General features: G+C 47.7%; 1 protein-coding gene and 1 long non-coding RNA gene across 2 annotated transcripts in view; one reads left to right on the top strand and one right to left on the bottom strand.

Annotated features, from left to right (window-relative positions):
- Positions 1–16,413, bottom strand: part of LOC148042948 (uncharacterized) — a 281,857-nt gene that overhangs the window by 214,038 nt on the left and 51,406 nt on the right. The gene's annotated exons all lie outside the window — the stretch shown is intronic.
- On the top strand, positions 214–14,873 carry LOC148042949 (urokinase plasminogen activator surface receptor-like). The gene is made up of 7 exons (XM_087727134.1): positions 214–463; positions 2,798–2,908; positions 5,403–5,561; positions 7,028–7,189; positions 10,000–10,137; positions 11,607–11,753; positions 13,901–14,873. Exons 1-7 carry the CDS (start codon positions 415–417, stop codon positions 14,149–14,151), a joined length of 1,017 nt encoding a protein of 338 aa, XP_087583260.1. The 5' UTR covers positions 214–414; the 3' UTR covers positions 14,152–14,873.

The raw sequence follows: 16,413 nt of genomic DNA, 5'->3' as shown, positions 1-16,413 counted from the left end.
TTTAGAAGTTGGGAAATACCGCACTGAGGACTAGCCGCTTCTGCAAGCAAAGACCTTTCCAGCCTGTCTCTGTGCGACGAAAGCTGATGGGGCCGCGGAGCGAAGTTTTCATCACTTCCCCGTCCTTCCTGACTCCTTCATTCCGCCGCTGCTGCGTCACCCTCCGAAACTTCTCTAAAAAGAGGGGCGGTTTTCTACAAGGGATGCCCGGGGTGGAGCCGGGCCAGCTGGAGGAAGGGGGTGGATTTCAAACATAAGCAGAGCGCGAGAAGGAAGGAACCGCAGAGTCTCTTTTTTCTTTCCTCCCCCTCGGGCTGCAAGAATTGCTCCAGGATCCACTCGCTTTGCGGATTACCAGCTCTCTCCTAAGCCGCCGCCGCCACCGCCGCCGCCCTGCGTCCCGTTGCAGAATCCATGAAGTTTTTTTGGACCGGCGTTTTGTTCTCCTTGGTGGTGACAGATGGTAAAAAGCAGGGGGGGGGGAAGGAAGGAGGAAAGGAAGGAAAGGGAGAGAGGGGGGAGGGAGGGAGGAAGGAAGGAAGGAGAGAGATAGAAAGAGGAAGGAGGAAGGAGATAGAGAGAGAAAGAAGAGAGAAAGAAAGAGGCAGGGAGGGAGGGAGGAAACAGAGGAAGAAAGAGGAAGGCAGATAGACAGAAAGAAGGAAGGAAAGAAGGAAGGAAAGAAAGAAAGAAGGAGGGAAAGGAAGGAGAGAGAAAGAGGAAGGAGATGAGAGAGAGAAAGGAGAGAGAAAGAAAGAGGAAGGAGGGAGGGAGGAAACAGAGGAAGAAAGAGGAAGACAGACAGACAGAAAGAAGGAAGGAAAGAAAGGAAGAAAGAAAGAAGGAGGGAAAGGAGGGAGAGAGATAGAAAGAGGAAGGAGGTAGGAGATGGAGCGAGAGAGAGAAAGGAGAGAGAAAGAAAGAGGAAGGGAGGGAGGAAACAGGAAGAAAGAGGAAGACAGATAGACAGAAAGAACGAAGGAAAGAAGGAAAGAAAGAAGGAGGGAAAGGGGGGAGAGAGATAGAAAGAGGAAGGAGATAGAGAGAGAGAAAGGAGAGAGAAAGAAAGAGGAAGGGAGGGAGGAAACAGGAAGAAAGAGGAAGACAGATAGACAGAAAGAACGAAGGAAAGAAGGAAAGAAAGAAGGAGGGAAAGGGGGGAAAGAGATAGAAAGAGGAAGGAGATAGAGAGAGAGAAAGGAGAGAGAAAGAAAGAGGAAGGAAGACAGACAGACAGAAAGAAAGAAGGAAGGAAGGAAAGGAAAGGAAATTAAAAAGCAGAACAGGCAGGGGTGGGATGCAAATGAGTTTGTGTATTGTCTTTTGTGTAAAAGGCTGTAGGTGAAAGTCACTTTTGGGATTTCCCCCAATCAGTTTCACTGCAGAATTTTCAAAGTTTGCTTCTACGATTGGGGGGGGGGGGGGGGCGGCGGCGGCTAGGGAATCGATCCGGCTGTTTTCAGAGCATTTGGGAAGCAGGAGAGAAAGAAGCAGAATTGTAGTTTTCCCTATCCTCGTCTTTTTTAATTCTCAATAGGAAAGTAGTGCCTAATGGTTACTGTTAGAGTTCGGGCTGCAGAAATGCAGAGGACTGCCAGAGGGCAGCCTAGAACTGGCATGTTTGAGTCTTGTGGCTGCCCCCTAGCTGCTGTTGAGATTATGGCAGGTGAAAGAAAGGTTTTGTTTTCTAATCTTGAGATCTAGAGGAGGGGGTCACCAACCTTTCGGACCTCAGGGACCACTAAATTCATAATTTTAAATCCCGCGGACCACTAATATGAGTTTTTTTAAAAAAAAGAGAAACAGTATTTAGCGCAATATAAAAAATGCAAATAATTTTTCTGCGGACCACCAAAAGAAGAAGAGAAAAGAAGGGAGGAAGGAGAAAGGGAAAGAGAAAAGGAAGGAAGGAAGAAAATGGAAAAGAGGGAAGGAAGGAATTAAGGAAGGATGGAAATAGTTCCCGTAGAGAAGGCTGTTCCCAATTTCTCTGTTTTACAGAGCCCTTCTACAGGAAGACATTGACTTACAAAAATGTATTGGCAACCATTTGAAGTTACAATGCCACTGGGGGGCGGGGGAATCACACTTATGACCATTGCAACATCTCCTGGTCCCTTGACTCAAATGTGGCTGTTTGGCGAATGGCATGTATTTATCGTAGCACGACAAAACTGCGGTCCACTAAAGCGCGCCCGATTAAAGCGCGTACCTGACGTCATCAGCAGCGCGACAAATACGACCGCGGAGATTTTAAAAAGCACTTTTAAAGCAAGCCGATTCACATAAAGGTAAGGGTTAGGTTTAGGGTTAGGGTTAGGTTTAGGGTTAGGTTAAGGGTTAGCGTTAGGTTTAGCGTTAGGTTAAGGGTTAGGTTTAGAGTTAGGTTTAGAGTTAGGTTAAGGGTTAGGCTTAGAGTTAGGTTTAGAGTTAGGTTTAGAGTTAGGTTAAGGGTTAGGTTTAGGGTTAGGTTTGGGGTAAGGTTTTCGCGTTAATTTTAAGTTTACCGCTCACAGCATGATGTTTTCGTCGCGCTGTGATGACGTCAGGTACGCGCTTTTGTCGAGCGCGCTTTAGTCTACCGCAGTTTTGTGGTGGAACTGTATTTATAAGGTTTGCAGCCTCAGATGATCGTCATTGGTGACTTTCCCATCTCAGTCGCAAGCAAAAACCAACAGGATTCTCTTAACGACCCTATGTTTCGCTTAGCAACTGCAGCGGTCCCGATCGTAGCCGTCAGCTGAGGCCTCCCTGTTGCATCCTTACTAATGATTTCCCCTTCTGCTTCTTCCAACAGTTGTAGCCCTTCAGTGCTACTCCTGTAATGGCTACAGCGACTGCAAGGATACGGAGACCTGTAAAGACCACCAGCCGATGTGTAAAACCACCGTCATGACCATAATAAGCCGTAAGTTTTTGGGAAGGAGGGAGGGAGGGAGGGCATGATAGGGGAAATAGCTTGGAAGAGAAAGAGCGAATGGCCCATGGCTGATCCAGGCTGTATAGATGGACAGAATAAAGGAAGGGACCTTAGAGGTCTTCTAGTCCAACCCGCTGCTCAAGCTGGAAGCTCTATACCAGAGGTGTCAAACTCAAGGCCCGGGGGCCGGATTCGGCCCACAAGGGGGTGCTTAGATGTGGCCCGCGGGCCTTCCCTGGAAACAGTGAAGAAACGGCCCATGGTGCCTTTGCCAGCAAAAGCAGAGCTTGAGAGGGCCATGGGCAGCCCTCCCCAGCTCCGTTTTTGCTGGCAGAGGGTTGCAGGAGGCCGCCGAAGCTGAAAACGGTGCTCGAGAGGCCATTTTCTCTGGCAGAGCGCTCGGACCACTACAGGTGCCCCCGACACAAGTGACATCAAGCTGGCCACCACCACCCCGCTCCCACGAGGTCAAACAGAGCCCTGATGTGGCCCACAATGAAATCGGGTTTGACACCCCGACTCTATACCATTTCAGACAAATGGTTCTCCAATCTCTTCTTGAAACGCAAACAGAGAATGCCCAGATCTTTCCTGTCTGATGGGAATCTAGGCATCCTTGATTTTGATTTTGATTGTATCCCGCTGTTAATGCAATTTAGGACAGTCAATCCAATCCTAAATTGCATTAACGGAGGGATACAATCGAGATCAAAGGAGGCACTAATACCCCTCTATAAAGCCTTAGTAAGTCCACACCTAGAGTACCGCATCTAGTTTTGGTCACCACACTATAAAAAAAGATGTGGAGACTCTAGAAAGAGTGCAGAGAAGAGCAACCAAGATGATTAGGGGACCGGAGGCTCAAACATACGATGAAAGGGTGCAGGAGCTGGGCATGGCTAGTCTAGGGAAGAGAAGGACCAGGGGAGACAGGAGAGCAGTCTTCCAGTATTTGAGGGGCTGCCACAGAGAGAAGGGGGGGGGTCAAGCTATTTTCCAAAGCACCCGAAGGCCAGACAAGGAATAATGGATGGAAACTAACCAAGGAGAGATTCAACCTAGAAATAAGGAGGAATTTCCTGACAGTGAGAACAATCCACCCATGGAACAGACGTTGCCTTCGGAAGTTGTGGGAGCTCCATCCCTGGAAGCTTTCAAGAAGAGACAGGCCTGCCATCTGTCAGAAATGGTGTCGGGTCTCCTGCTTGGGTGAAGGGTTGGACTAGATGACTTACAAGGTCCCTGGCGATCCGTAATCAGCACTACCACTCAGCACCTCCTTACTCGCAGGAAAAGATTGAGTTGCTTTCATGCCGTTGCCAGTTCCTTGCAAACGCATCTGTGCCACCTTTTTCCGGCGTTGATTCAAAGTTGCTGTTTTCCAAACGCCGACCCATCTCCATCCCTTCCGAACGGAGGGTCTCCAGTATGGGCACCCCCGTTGGCTAATGAGTGGGAGGTCAACGGCACATTTCATAGCAGCTGACCCAAGACATTCTCATCACAATCTTTGACAAGATCACAATCTTTGATCACAATCTTTAAGAAGATGGCCAATTCCTCCTCCTCCTCCTCCTCCTCCTCCTCCTCCTCCTCCTCCTCCTCCTCCTCCTTCTTCTTCCCTTTATTTGTATGCCGCCCTTTTCCCTGGGGGGACTCAGGGCGGCTCACAGTTCAAAAAGTGGGGGGGGGGGAAGGACAAACAATTTCCAACATAAGGACAATACAACATATTAAAAGAAACACAACAGTCACACAATTCGAGTGGGGTCAGAATCTTAACCCCAGGCCAGCCGGGACAGCCAGATCTTTAGGGCGGCGCGGAAGGACTGGAGGGTGGTGAGGGTCCGAATCTCCACGGGGAGTTCGTTCCAGAGGGTCGGAGCAGCCACCGAGAAGGCTCTCCTCCGGGTAGTTGCCAGTCTACACTGGCTGGATGATGGAATTCGGAGGAGGCCTAATCTATGCGATCGTATCGGTCTAGTGGAGGTAATTGGCAGTAGGCGGTCTCTCAAGTACCCAGGTCCAGTACCATGAAGGGCTTTGTAGGTGATAAGTAGCACCTTGAATCGCACCCGGAGATCAACAGGCAGCCAGTGCAGCTCGCGGAGGACAGGTGTTACATGGGTGAAACGAGGTGCACCCACAATCGCTGGCGCGGCTGCATTCTGGACTAGCTGAAGTCGCCGAATGCTCTTCAAGGGCAGCCCCATGTAGAGCACATTGCAGTATTCCAGCCTAGAGGTCACAAGGGCACGAGTGACTGTTGTGAGGACCTCCCGGTTCAGGTAGGGACGCAACTGGTGCACCAGGCGAACCTGGGCAAATGCCCCCCTGGTCACAGCTGACCATTCCTCGTTGTCAAGTGAAGGATAGGAAGAATCCACATTAAAAACGGGGAACCAATTTGTAAGTACGAGCTCAGGATCTTACCCTGACTACCGTTGTGTCTCTGCCTTTCTCCTCCTCTGTTGTCCTGCAGGACCCAAGATCTCCACCTACTTCCTCAAGGGCTGTGATGTCCGTGGAAAGGCTAATAATTCCATCTCACACCTTCTGGGCCAACGGGTGGTCTTTCTGGCAGAGGAGCATTGTCAAACCGATCTGTGCAACAGTGGCATACCGAAGGAAATGCCCACAAGTACGTATCTGAGCACGTAGGAGTTTGATTGGGGGACTGGTACCTACGTGACTTCTGTTCTGATCGAGGCTTCCCCAGTTCCACCACAAAACCGCGTTCGACTAAAGCGCACTCGACGAAACCGCGTAGCTGACATCATCACAGGGCGACAGCAGCGCGGAGACAGAAGCACACTGTAAACGCTAAACCTAAAATTAACCCCTAAACCTAAACCTAACCCCCCTAAACCTAATCCTAAACCTAATCCTAAACCTAACCCTAAACCTAACCCTTAACCTAACCCTAAACCTAACCCTAAACCTAACCCTTAACCTAACCCTAAACCTAATCCTAACCCTTAACCTAACCTTAAACCTAACCCTAATCCTAACCCTAAACCTAATCCTAACCCTTAACCTAACCCTAACCCTAACCCTAACCCTAACCCTTAACCTAACCCTAAACCTAACCCTAACCCTTAACCTAACCCTAAAGCTAACCCTAAACCTAACCCTTAACCTAACCCTAAACCTAACCCTAACCCTAACCCTAACCCTAAACCTAATCCTAACCCTTAATCTAACCCTTAACCTAACCCTAACCCTAACCCTAACCCTAACCCTTAACCTAACCCTAAACCTAACCCTTACCTTAAGTTGAATCGGCTTGCTTTCAAAGCGCTATTTAAAGCGCCCTTCTTTCTCCGCGCTCGCTGTTGTCGCCCTGTTGATGACGTCAGTGACGTGGTTTAATCGGGCGCGCTTTAGTCGAGCGCGGTTTTGTCGTGCCACAGGCTTCCCCAGCAGCACGAAGCCAGGTCCTCATCCCGATAAACCCCTTTTATTTAATTGACAGTGAATTCCTCTCCAGCAAAGTCTTTCCTCTCCCACAGTCTTTCAAGATCGTTCACAATGATTGACCTTTATCAGGCTTGGAGAGCTGCCAGGCCGATATCTTTCAGACGCCGCAATACTTGGCAAGAATGCAGGAATGAACTAATTGTTTCCTGCAAACTCCACTCCCCTTTCGCTCCTTTTTTATTTCCTCAATTGGGAGGGGCCATTCATCATCCACCTGTGGCCTTACTCCCAAGTCGACCCCTGTTCTTTAGCTGTTCCCTTCGTCTGGCAACTCTGCGCATACGCACACTGGGAACAGGCTCCATATATTCATCTGCCCCACTGATGTCTGACTCTGAAGGCAGCTGATAACTGGCATATGGCCCTGGCCCCTTCTCTGCCTCCGACACAGAGCCCTCATCCGATCCCTCCCCAGATTCCAGGACTGGCCCCTGTTCCTCTCCATCCTCCTCACTGTCCGAATCTGCCACCAGCTCCGCTGGCTGCTGGCAGGCCACAAAACTATGCTAACAAAAAACGTCAATAAAAGTTACCTGTCTTATCTGTAATAATACTGATTTAATGTATGCAAGAATATACAAAGATTCGTTCACTGTTTCCCTGGTTTGCTGTTTTTCTCCTCGACAGTGAGGGATATGATCCATATCCGGGGCTATAATGAAAACCTCCTGAGTTGCTACTCTTGTACAGCTGCTGATAACAGTTGTAAGAACTCCAGGCTCACACCGATGCGTTGTTTCTGGCCCCAGGACAAGTGCATAGATATCACCTCCTTGACAGATGGAGAAGGTGAGTCCCGGCTTTCTTCCAATGTACAATTTCTTGGCCGCTTCTTCCTCTGATGTCTTAGTTTCCCGACAGGAAATAATGTGTTTACTCTTCATTTCAAAGCTTACTCCCAGAGCTCCCCTGGGTAATTTAAGCATCGTGTGCTTGCATGTTAAACGTGTGTAGATATTTAACAAAATCTCTCGGTCTAAAAGAGTGAACTGAGGGGAGCATTTTTAAACAAATCCAATCTATGTAGATATAATAAATAGATAAAATACACAGGTTGGGTTAGGACCACAATAAAGCCCAAACCTTTTGTTGCTAAGCAAAATAGTTATTAAGTGGATTTTACCCCATTTTACAACCTTTCTTGATAAGTGAATGACTGAAGTTATTAAGTGAGCAAGACGGTTTTTAAGTGAATCTGGCTTCCCCATAGACTGGTTGTCAGCAACCTGCGGCTCCGGAGCTGCATGTGGCTCTTTCGTCCCCCTGCTGTGGCTCCCTGTCAGCTGAACCCACTACTGGCTGGCCCTGCCCCTTGCCCTCCCCTTCCAGTCACTCCTCACCTGAGGAGAGAGAGAGAGCCAGAGAGTGAGAGAGAAAGAGATAGATAGATAGATAGATAGATAGATAGATAGATAGATAGATAGATGATAGATAGATAGATAGATAGATAGATAGATAGATAGATAGATAGATAGATAGATAGATAAAGAGAGACACACACACACACCCGTGTCCCACAGAAAACACCAGGAACCACAAAACCTGGGTAGGAGTTTCAATTTTCCAGTAGTTTAAAAGATGGCAAATGGTGCAGCATTCACCCCACCTCCCACCCACTCACCCCACCACATAAATATACTGTATACAATTAGCATTTAACTCCCCCATTCTCAGAACTGTGTGATGTCTACTAAGAGGATGAAATAGCTCACAGCCAGCACTGTTGTGTTGAATAATAAAGTCATTTTTTTGCCCTCTGTATGCGGGGATTAAAAATTAGCATTTTCACTCCCCCGTTCTCAAAACTGTGGTGTTTTGTTTGGGCTGGATGGGTTCTAACAAGAACGCAAACCAACTCTCTCAGATTTACTTTGCAAAATAATAGACTTTTTTTTTTTTGGCCATAAAAGTCGTGACAATTTCACTTTTCAAATGTGTTGGTTTAGAGCAGTGTTTCTCAACGTTCACCGTTTTAAGATGCATGGAGTTCAATTCCCAAAATTCCCCCAGGCAGCATGTTTCCTGACCGAGGCTTCCCAAGAGCATGAAACAAACTCCTTGTCTCGACAAAACCTCCCTTTTATTAATTGACTGTGAATTCTGCTCATTCATATCCAGCGAAGTCTTTCCAGGGAGGATTTACAGTCACAGACCTTATCTGGCTTGGAGAGCTGCCAGGCTGGTCTCTGCAAAACCTGGCAAGGAGCCTCGGAGAGTCACGAACCAATGAAGTGAACTGTCTCCTGCAATACCTCCTGCCAATCACCTCCCTAAGACCAATTAGATCCCACAGATTAGGCCTCCTCCGAATACCATCTGATAGCCAATGTCGACTGTCGACCCCTCGGGGGAGGGCCTTCTCTGTGGCTGCTCCGGCCCTCTGGAACGAGCTCCCCGTGGAGATCCGGACCCTCACCACCCTTCCGGCTTTCCCGCAAAGCCACTAAGACCTGGCTGTTCCGGCAGGCCTGGGGCTGATGAGTTCCCGGCCCCACTCAAACTGTTGTGACTGTTGTTTTGTTTTAACTTGCGTGTCTTGTGTTCTGTTTGTATTCCCCTTCCCTTTGGTTTGTTAGCCGCCCTGGGTCTCTCGGGAATAGGGCGGCATACAAGTTGAATAAACAACAACAACAAACAAACAAACAAACGAAACAACAAACTCCACTCCCCTTTTGCTCCTCTTTTATTTCCTCTGGGAGGGGACATTCATCGTCCACCTGTGGCCTTACTCCCAAGTCTACCCCTGTTCTTTAGCTCTTCCCTTCATCTGGCAACTCTGCGTATGAACACATTGGGAACAGGCTCCAGCTGTTCTTCTGCCCCACTGATGTCTGACTCCAAAGACTGCTGATAATTGTCAGACGGCCCTGGCCCCCTCTCTGCCTCCGACACAGAGCCCTCATCTGAGCCTTCCCCAGACTCCAGGACTGGCCCATGTCCCTCCCCAACCCTCCTCACTGTCTGAATCTCCTGTCAGCTCTGCTGGCTGCTGGCGGGCCACAACACCATGTGAAATCTTTAGACGATCCCTTTGAATTCTTATAAATCATTAAGGATCCCAAAGAGTTTTGGTTTATGTGGATTATATCGATTAATATATGCCACATTAGGAATGAAACCTGAGAATGGTTATCATAATTATTTATTGGACTCTGTGATTCCCCTGAAAGGGATCTTGGGATTCCCAGAGTACACTTTGAGAAACCCTTGTCTAGAGGTCTAAGGGGATCCATACAGTTCATGGTTGTCCCAAAGGTACTTTTTAAAAAAAATCCAGTTGCCTTTTGAAAATAACCTTTGGGACCAGCAACCGAAAACTAAGGAGAAATTTCCTGCCAGTGAGAACACTTAACCAACAGGTGGAACAGCCTGCCTTGTCGGTGCTCCATCACTGGAGGTTTTAAAGAAGAGACTGGACCACTATTTGTCTGAAATGGTATAGGGTTTCCTGCTTGAGCAGGGGGTTGGACTAGAAGACCTCCAAGGCCCCTTCCAACTCTGTTATTCTGTTGGGGAGTCTCAACTCATGGAACAGTGTGCCCCCTGGAGGCCAAAAAACACATTTACACCATTGTTTTTTTTCCCCATCCCGCGGATAGAATTACCCAAGGATCAAGAACGTATCAAAGGCTGCGGGCAGTTTTCCCACTGCCAGGATGCTCTGGGCTTCCACAACCACAAGAATTTCTACATGGTCAAGTGTTGTAACTTCAGCGGGTGTAACAATGATGTGCAAGGTAGGTCAATCACAAAATTGCCTTAGAGGCAGGAAAAGAAAGATTAGCACCTACAGTATAATAGGCTTTCCCAGATGTTAGTTTGATGAGCTTCGATCATGCTCAGTTCTCAGTCATTCTCCTGTGGGCTGGGCTTAATCCCCACTTGGCATGAATGCCATGGGGAAGATAGCAATAGCAATAGCAGTTAGACTTATATACCGCTTCATAGGGCTTTCGGCCCTCTCTAAGCGGTTTACAGAGTCAGCATATCACCCCCAACAATCTGGGTCCTCATTTTACCCACCTCGGAAGGATGGAAGGCTGAGTCAACCTTGAGCCGGGGAGATTAGAACCGCCGAACTGCAGATAACAGTCAGCTGAAGTGGCCTGCAGTACTGCACCCTAACCACCGCGCCACCTTGACTCATGATGACCCATCATGTCATCCTTTGCAGGGCAACGTAATGATACATCTGAGGCAGGGGTGGGTTCCGGCAGAGACTGCTGCCGATTCACTCAGGGGCGCGCATGTGTAGTACAACTAAAATTGCTCTGCGCATGTGCAGAAGCAAAAAAAACAAGATGGTGGCGCCTACGACGTTGCCGGGAGAACTGGTTCGGGGGTGTGGCAGGCCTGGGTCACTGCCGGTTCCAGAGACCCAGATCGCCAAGCTACTACTATTTGGCCGAACTGGGCCGAACCAGTAGGAACCCACCAGTGATCCGAGTTCAAATACCTGCATGCAAATACATGTGAATATCCATGCTTTTCGATCCGTGCTTTTAAAAACATTTTATTTGCTTATTGTATTTATTTGGTTTGTCGAACCTCTATGAGATAACAGGTATAAGTATAAACATGGACATGAACACAGGAAATGGGTACGAATAATAGCAATAGCAATAGCAGTTAGACTTATATACCACTTCATAGGGCTTTCGGCCCTCTCTAAGCGGTTTACAGAGTCAGCATATCGCCCCCACAGTCTGGGTCCTCATTTCACCCACTTCGGAAGGATGGAAGGCTGAGTCAACCCTGAGCCGGTGAGATTTGAACCGCTGAACTGCAGATAACAGTCAGCTGAAGTGGCCTGCAGTACTGCACCCTAACCACTGCGCCACCTCGGGGATGGGGAGGACAATGGGGATAGTAGGACAGGGGCGGTGGGCGCGCTGGTGCGCTTACGCACGCCCCCTTTACGGACCTCTTAGGAAAGGGGTGAGGTCCACGCTAGATAGTATAAGGTTAAAGTTACAGGGGTGGGTGGGTTGGTAGGGTGTTTTAAAAAAGGGGAAATTTTATCATTTTTGGATACTTTAAAAAACACATTTGTGTGAAACATAAAACATTTTTTGGTTCTGTTTCCTTGTACTTTCAGGGAAAACCCACAAAATCTGAATAACTAAAAAAAAAAAAGGCAAGGTGTTTTCATCACTTCCATGCTTTTTCTTTTAATTATGTCTTGGTTGCATTTTTCTCTTGGCAGATTACAAGCAGGCTCCCTTGCCCTTGAACGGGATTACGTGTCACAGCTGCGAAGGAAACGGTACTCACGGCTGTGCCCCGGATAATATCACCACGGTGCAATGCCGAGGCCACATGACTAAGTGCCTAGAGGCCTCAGGAATCCACGGTGAGTCATTTGTGGCAGATTCCTCTTGCTTTCTCTCTCTTATTGTGGTGGAGCGTTAATCTGCAAAGTGAGAATGAGGAGAAAGTTTGGGAAATAAATCGACAGAAATCGTGAACCAGTGGTTGGTTCCACATCCCGGTGCAACCAGTATGGTGCAATGGGGCCCGGCATCCACCACATGAATGCGCGCAGCACATGCATGCATCCTTACACCCTGCGACGCCTCCATGACGTCCCAGCTGCTCGGCAGAGAATCGCACAAGTGCTGTACGCTCGGAAGCACCAAAGAGCTCAAATACAGGTAAGGAGGGCAGGTGGACGGATGGGTGGACCCTCCGAAGCACCGTACCGGAACGGTACCCAGTGCTCCCGGCAGGCACTGGTACACCCGTATCGGGGCGTACCGCCTGCAACCCACCATTGTCATGAGCCCACTTCAAATGGACTAAAAGTTTCAAACTGGCTTCAGAGTTGGGTGCAAACTCTTTCTCAACGATCCAGAGTCCAGACCCTTTTGAACCAGGGGTGAAATCCAGCAGCGGAAATTTTCAGTAGTTCAGAGAAATTTCCAGTAGCGGAAATTTTGAATAGTTCGGAGAATCGGTAGTGGAAATTTTGAGTAGTTCAGAGAACCAGCAAATGTCACCTTTGGCTGGCCCCAGAGTGGGGAGGGAATGGAGATGTTGCAGTATGCTTCACCTGCCATGCCCACCAAGCCACACCACACCCACGGAACCTGTAATAAAAAAAATTGAATTTCACCACTGTTCTGGACCATCTCTTGATAGATGAAGAAAATTTTCTGAATCAGCCAATTTATCAGAAGGGTATTTGCCAGTGTTTCTTAACTGTGGCAACTTGAATATATGTGGAATTCTGGGAGTTGAAGTCCACCCATCTTCAACTTGCCAAGGTTAAGACACCCTGGTGTATGAAGTCCACCTTCCCTTAAGTTCTCAGAGCAGAGAAATATAAATGTTAGTCATATACAATTCTGACAGATTCCATATATCTGTTCCTGTAACCATTGACTGAGTTACTGATAGTCATCTGAAGAGCAAAAATTCATGAGTTCCGTTAAAGAGTTTAAAAGCCCCAAAACAGCATTTCTCAGCCATGGCAACTTGGGTAGACTTCAACATGCTGACTGGAGAATTCTGGGAGAAGTCCATCCATCTTAAAGTTGGCTGACTGGAGAATTCTGAAAGTTGGTCCATCCATCTTAAAGTTAGCTGGCTGCAGAATTCTGGGAGTTGAAGTCCACCCATCTTAAAGTTGGCTGGCTGCAGAATTCTGGGAGTTGAAATCCATCCATCTTAACGTTGGCTGGCTGCAGAATTCTGGGAATTGATGTCCACCCATCTTAAAGTTGGCTGGCTGCAGAATTCTGGGAGTTGAAGTCCACCCATCTTAAAGTTGGCTGGCTGCAGAATTCTGGGAGTTGAAATCCATCCATCTTAACGTTGGCTGGCTGCAGAATTCTGGGAGTTGATGTCCACCCATCTTAAAGTTGGCTGGCTGCAGAATTCTGGGAGTTGAAATCCATCCATCTTAACGTTGGCTGGCTGCAGAATTCTGGGAGTTGAAATCCATCTATCTTAAAGTTGGCTGGCTGCAGAATTCTGGGAGTTGAAATCCATCTATCTTAAAGTTGGCTGGCTACAGAATTCTGGGAGTTGAAGTCCACTCATCTTAAGTTGCCATGGTTGAGAAACTCTAACTTCTGGATAACTATATTCTGGGAGTTAAAGTCCATCCATCTTAAAGTTGGCTGGCTGCAGAATTCTGGGAGTTGAAATCCATCTATCTTAAAGTTGGCTGGCTACAGAATTCTGGGAGTTGAAGTCCACTCATCTTAAGTTGCCATGGTTGAGAAACTCTAACTTCTGGATAACTATATCCAACCAGTCCCATACTGGACGAAACTGGTTATGTAGCCTTTGCCTCGTTGTGGTCAGCAATCTGGGGGCACGACATAATGTGACATCTACCTCTCCCCTCGAGAGCTTAAGGGAAAATGAACTGTATGTGCCATTCAGATACCTTCTGCTTCCTATGTTATTCGTAAGTAAGACAGCATCCTTCCATGGTACAGCCCAAGAAGGAAAGGAAGACTCAGTTTCTCTCTCGTTTTCTCCCTCGTTCAGGTGTCTCTGGGAGCTATTCAGTCATCAAAGGTTGTGCATCTCCATCCTGGTGCAACAGTCCCTATACCTCCATCTACAAGAACCTGGGCAACGTAGAAACCCACTGCTGTACTGGTGAGCTGTGCAACCGTTTGATCATCGATGGACAGCGAAAATCATCTCCAAGGAGCCAAGCCAGCCACCTCACCTTGGCCCATCACACTATTACGTCAACGAGTCTCCTGCTTTTTATAGTTTCCCTCCTTTCTTGAGAAAGCTCCTGATCTCCAAGAGGAAGGCGGACGCTTACTCCGGATCTGGACCAAGTAGAACTTAGAACTAGGACCTTTTCTACTCTCCCCAATATTTGAATGCAGCTGGGAATAAACGGGGGGGGGGGGGGTTCTTGCTGAGAGCCCCTCCTTATGTGGGATGTACACACCTCACACCATTAAAGAGACCGTCATCCCTACAAAACCAGGGGCTCTCTGGTAGGGTTTCTGCTCAATGGGATAGAGTAACAAGAGTTGGAAAGGACCTTGGAGGTCTTCTAGACCAACCCCCTGCTTAAGACAGGAAACCCTACACCACTTCAGACAAATGATTGTCCAATCTCTCCTTAAAAACCTCCAGTGCTGGATCAATGAATGCAAGTCAAGATTGCTGAATTATAGCAAAGATGCTGGACCCACATCTTGTGGGGGAAAATCCTCATTTTTTCATCGCCCGCTGAATCGGACACCACGAAATTTCCCATTCCTTTTATTTATACCTTCTCGATGCTATGATGGACCCTTTTATAGCTGTTTCAGCTCATGAAGATTGAGCCTTGTGGTCTTTTGAAATCTGGGTGGGGCCCTCGAGAGCCGTCCCTGCCTTACCTCCAAAGCTTGACTCATCAGTGACCCGAGGAGCTTGCCCAAGGAGCAGCTATTTTCCTCTTTTAGAAGTTTGTTCGCCACGTGCGATGCTTTCTTCCTGTTATTTTATTATTTTATATATCTATTTATGTCAATAAAATATTTTTCTAACGTTCAAAACGTACCCATGTGGGCTTACTGCATTTTAATCCAAGGAACACAACAGAGGGGTGTTCCTTCTAGGTCTGTGATGGCAAATCTATGGCACGTCTGCCTGAAGGGGCAATGCAAAGCCACGTCACCTGGCACGTGTGGCATCGCCCGTTCCTTTTCCGGGTTTCTGGCCCGCATGCGCGCGCAACGATTAGCTGGCCTTCGTGTGTGCGGCAGTGCCAGAAACTGGAAAAGCTGGTCTTCCATTTTCCGGTGTGAGCATGCGCAGTAGCCAGCTGATCGGCGCCCACGCATGCGCACCAGTAACCAGAAGACTACCTGGCCGTCACGCTTGCGCACGCTGGGAACCGGAAGTTCATTTTCTGGGCAGCTCCTCTTCCGGGTTACCTCCGAGACAAACCGGAAGTTCATTTTCTGAGTAGCTCCTCTTCCGGGTTACATCCGAGCAGTGCCGGATTTAGATGAAAAGAGGCCCTAGGCTATTCCACTTATGTGGCCCTTTCACCTCCCATTTATAAGTTTGTAAATTACACGAGAGACAATAAAATACATCATTACTGTGATATTTATCAATATATATCAATATATATAGCTGGTCTCCCGACGGAGGGCGGCTCTGCTCTGTGGCAAAGGCAGTGAGGCCAGCTGCCTCCCCTGCTGCGCTCAGCTGCCCGGCTCGGCCCCCTCGCCCTCACCTGCCTGGCCGCTGGTGGGCTCCGCGTCGACGGGGCGGCTACTGGGAGCAGCCGCGCCTCTCGCCCGACCGCCAGTGCCAGGAACGTGGGCAGGCTCCCCAACTGCCGCGGCGCTGGAACGATCTTAACCAATACATTTTTATGTTTGTTTATTAGTCATATGCGTAGAATTTCTCCTTATTTTCGGTTCAGTGTTTTAGTGTTCACTGTTTTTAGAATAGTGTAATTTTAATTTTGCTAACAATTTGAATGTAGGCCCCTCTTGATCTTGAGGCCCTAGGCTGAAGCCTAGTTAGCCTATCGGAAAATCCGGCCCTGCATCTGAGAATGCGCCATCACCGTTCTAGATGGAAGATAGGAAAGAGATTTAGATACTAAAGAACCAATAAAGGAGAATATTTGTAGATTAGGGTTGAAATGAAGGATCCTTGCTGAGGTCTGAATTGGCTGTTTTCTTGCAGACATTTTTTTAAAACCATATTTATTGAATTTTCCACTATTTAAAAGACAAAACACAACATTTACACTTATAACAGCTTTTCCATATTGGTATCGATATCTTTCGTTAACAATCCTATTTACAAAAATTCTATCCCAATCTCACTCTCTCAAGTTATGTCCTTATTTAAGTTACAATAACATGCTATTATGTAGTAACATCAAGCCAATATCATATACTTCTTATATCTTTTACATTCTATATATTATACTTTACTTATACCCTAAGTTTTACGTTGACTCTCAGTCCAGGGATACCATCTTGCAGACATTTTATTACCCATCTAGGTAACGTCATCAGTGCCAG

Source organism: Thamnophis sirtalis, unplaced genomic scaffold (assembly GCF_051295495.1).
Source record: "Thamnophis sirtalis isolate CommonGarterSnake01/CBP01778 unplaced genomic scaffold, rThaSir2_p1.2 scaffold_13, whole genome shotgun sequence".
In the NCBI taxonomy this organism is placed as follows: domain Eukaryota; kingdom Metazoa; phylum Chordata; class Lepidosauria; order Squamata; family Natricidae; genus Thamnophis; species Thamnophis sirtalis.
The sequence above is the reverse complement of the archived record's forward strand: the minus strand, read 5'-3'. Positions and strand labels throughout refer to the sequence as shown.

Excerpts from the sequence above, each read along its gene's own strand:
- LOC148042949 (XM_087727134.1), top strand. The coding sequence starts at position 415 with ATGAAGTTTTTTTGGACCGGCGTTTTGTTCTCCTTGGTGGTGACAGAT. Across the intron at positions 2,909-5,402 it reads CGTCATGACCATAATAAGCC|GACCCAAGATCTCCACCTAC; the intron begins GTAAGTTTTTGG and ends GTTGTCCTGCAG. Across the intron at positions 11,754-13,900 it reads AGAGGCCTCAGGAATCCACG|GTGTCTCTGGGAGCTATTCA; the intron begins GTGAGTCATTTG and ends TCCCTCGTTCAG.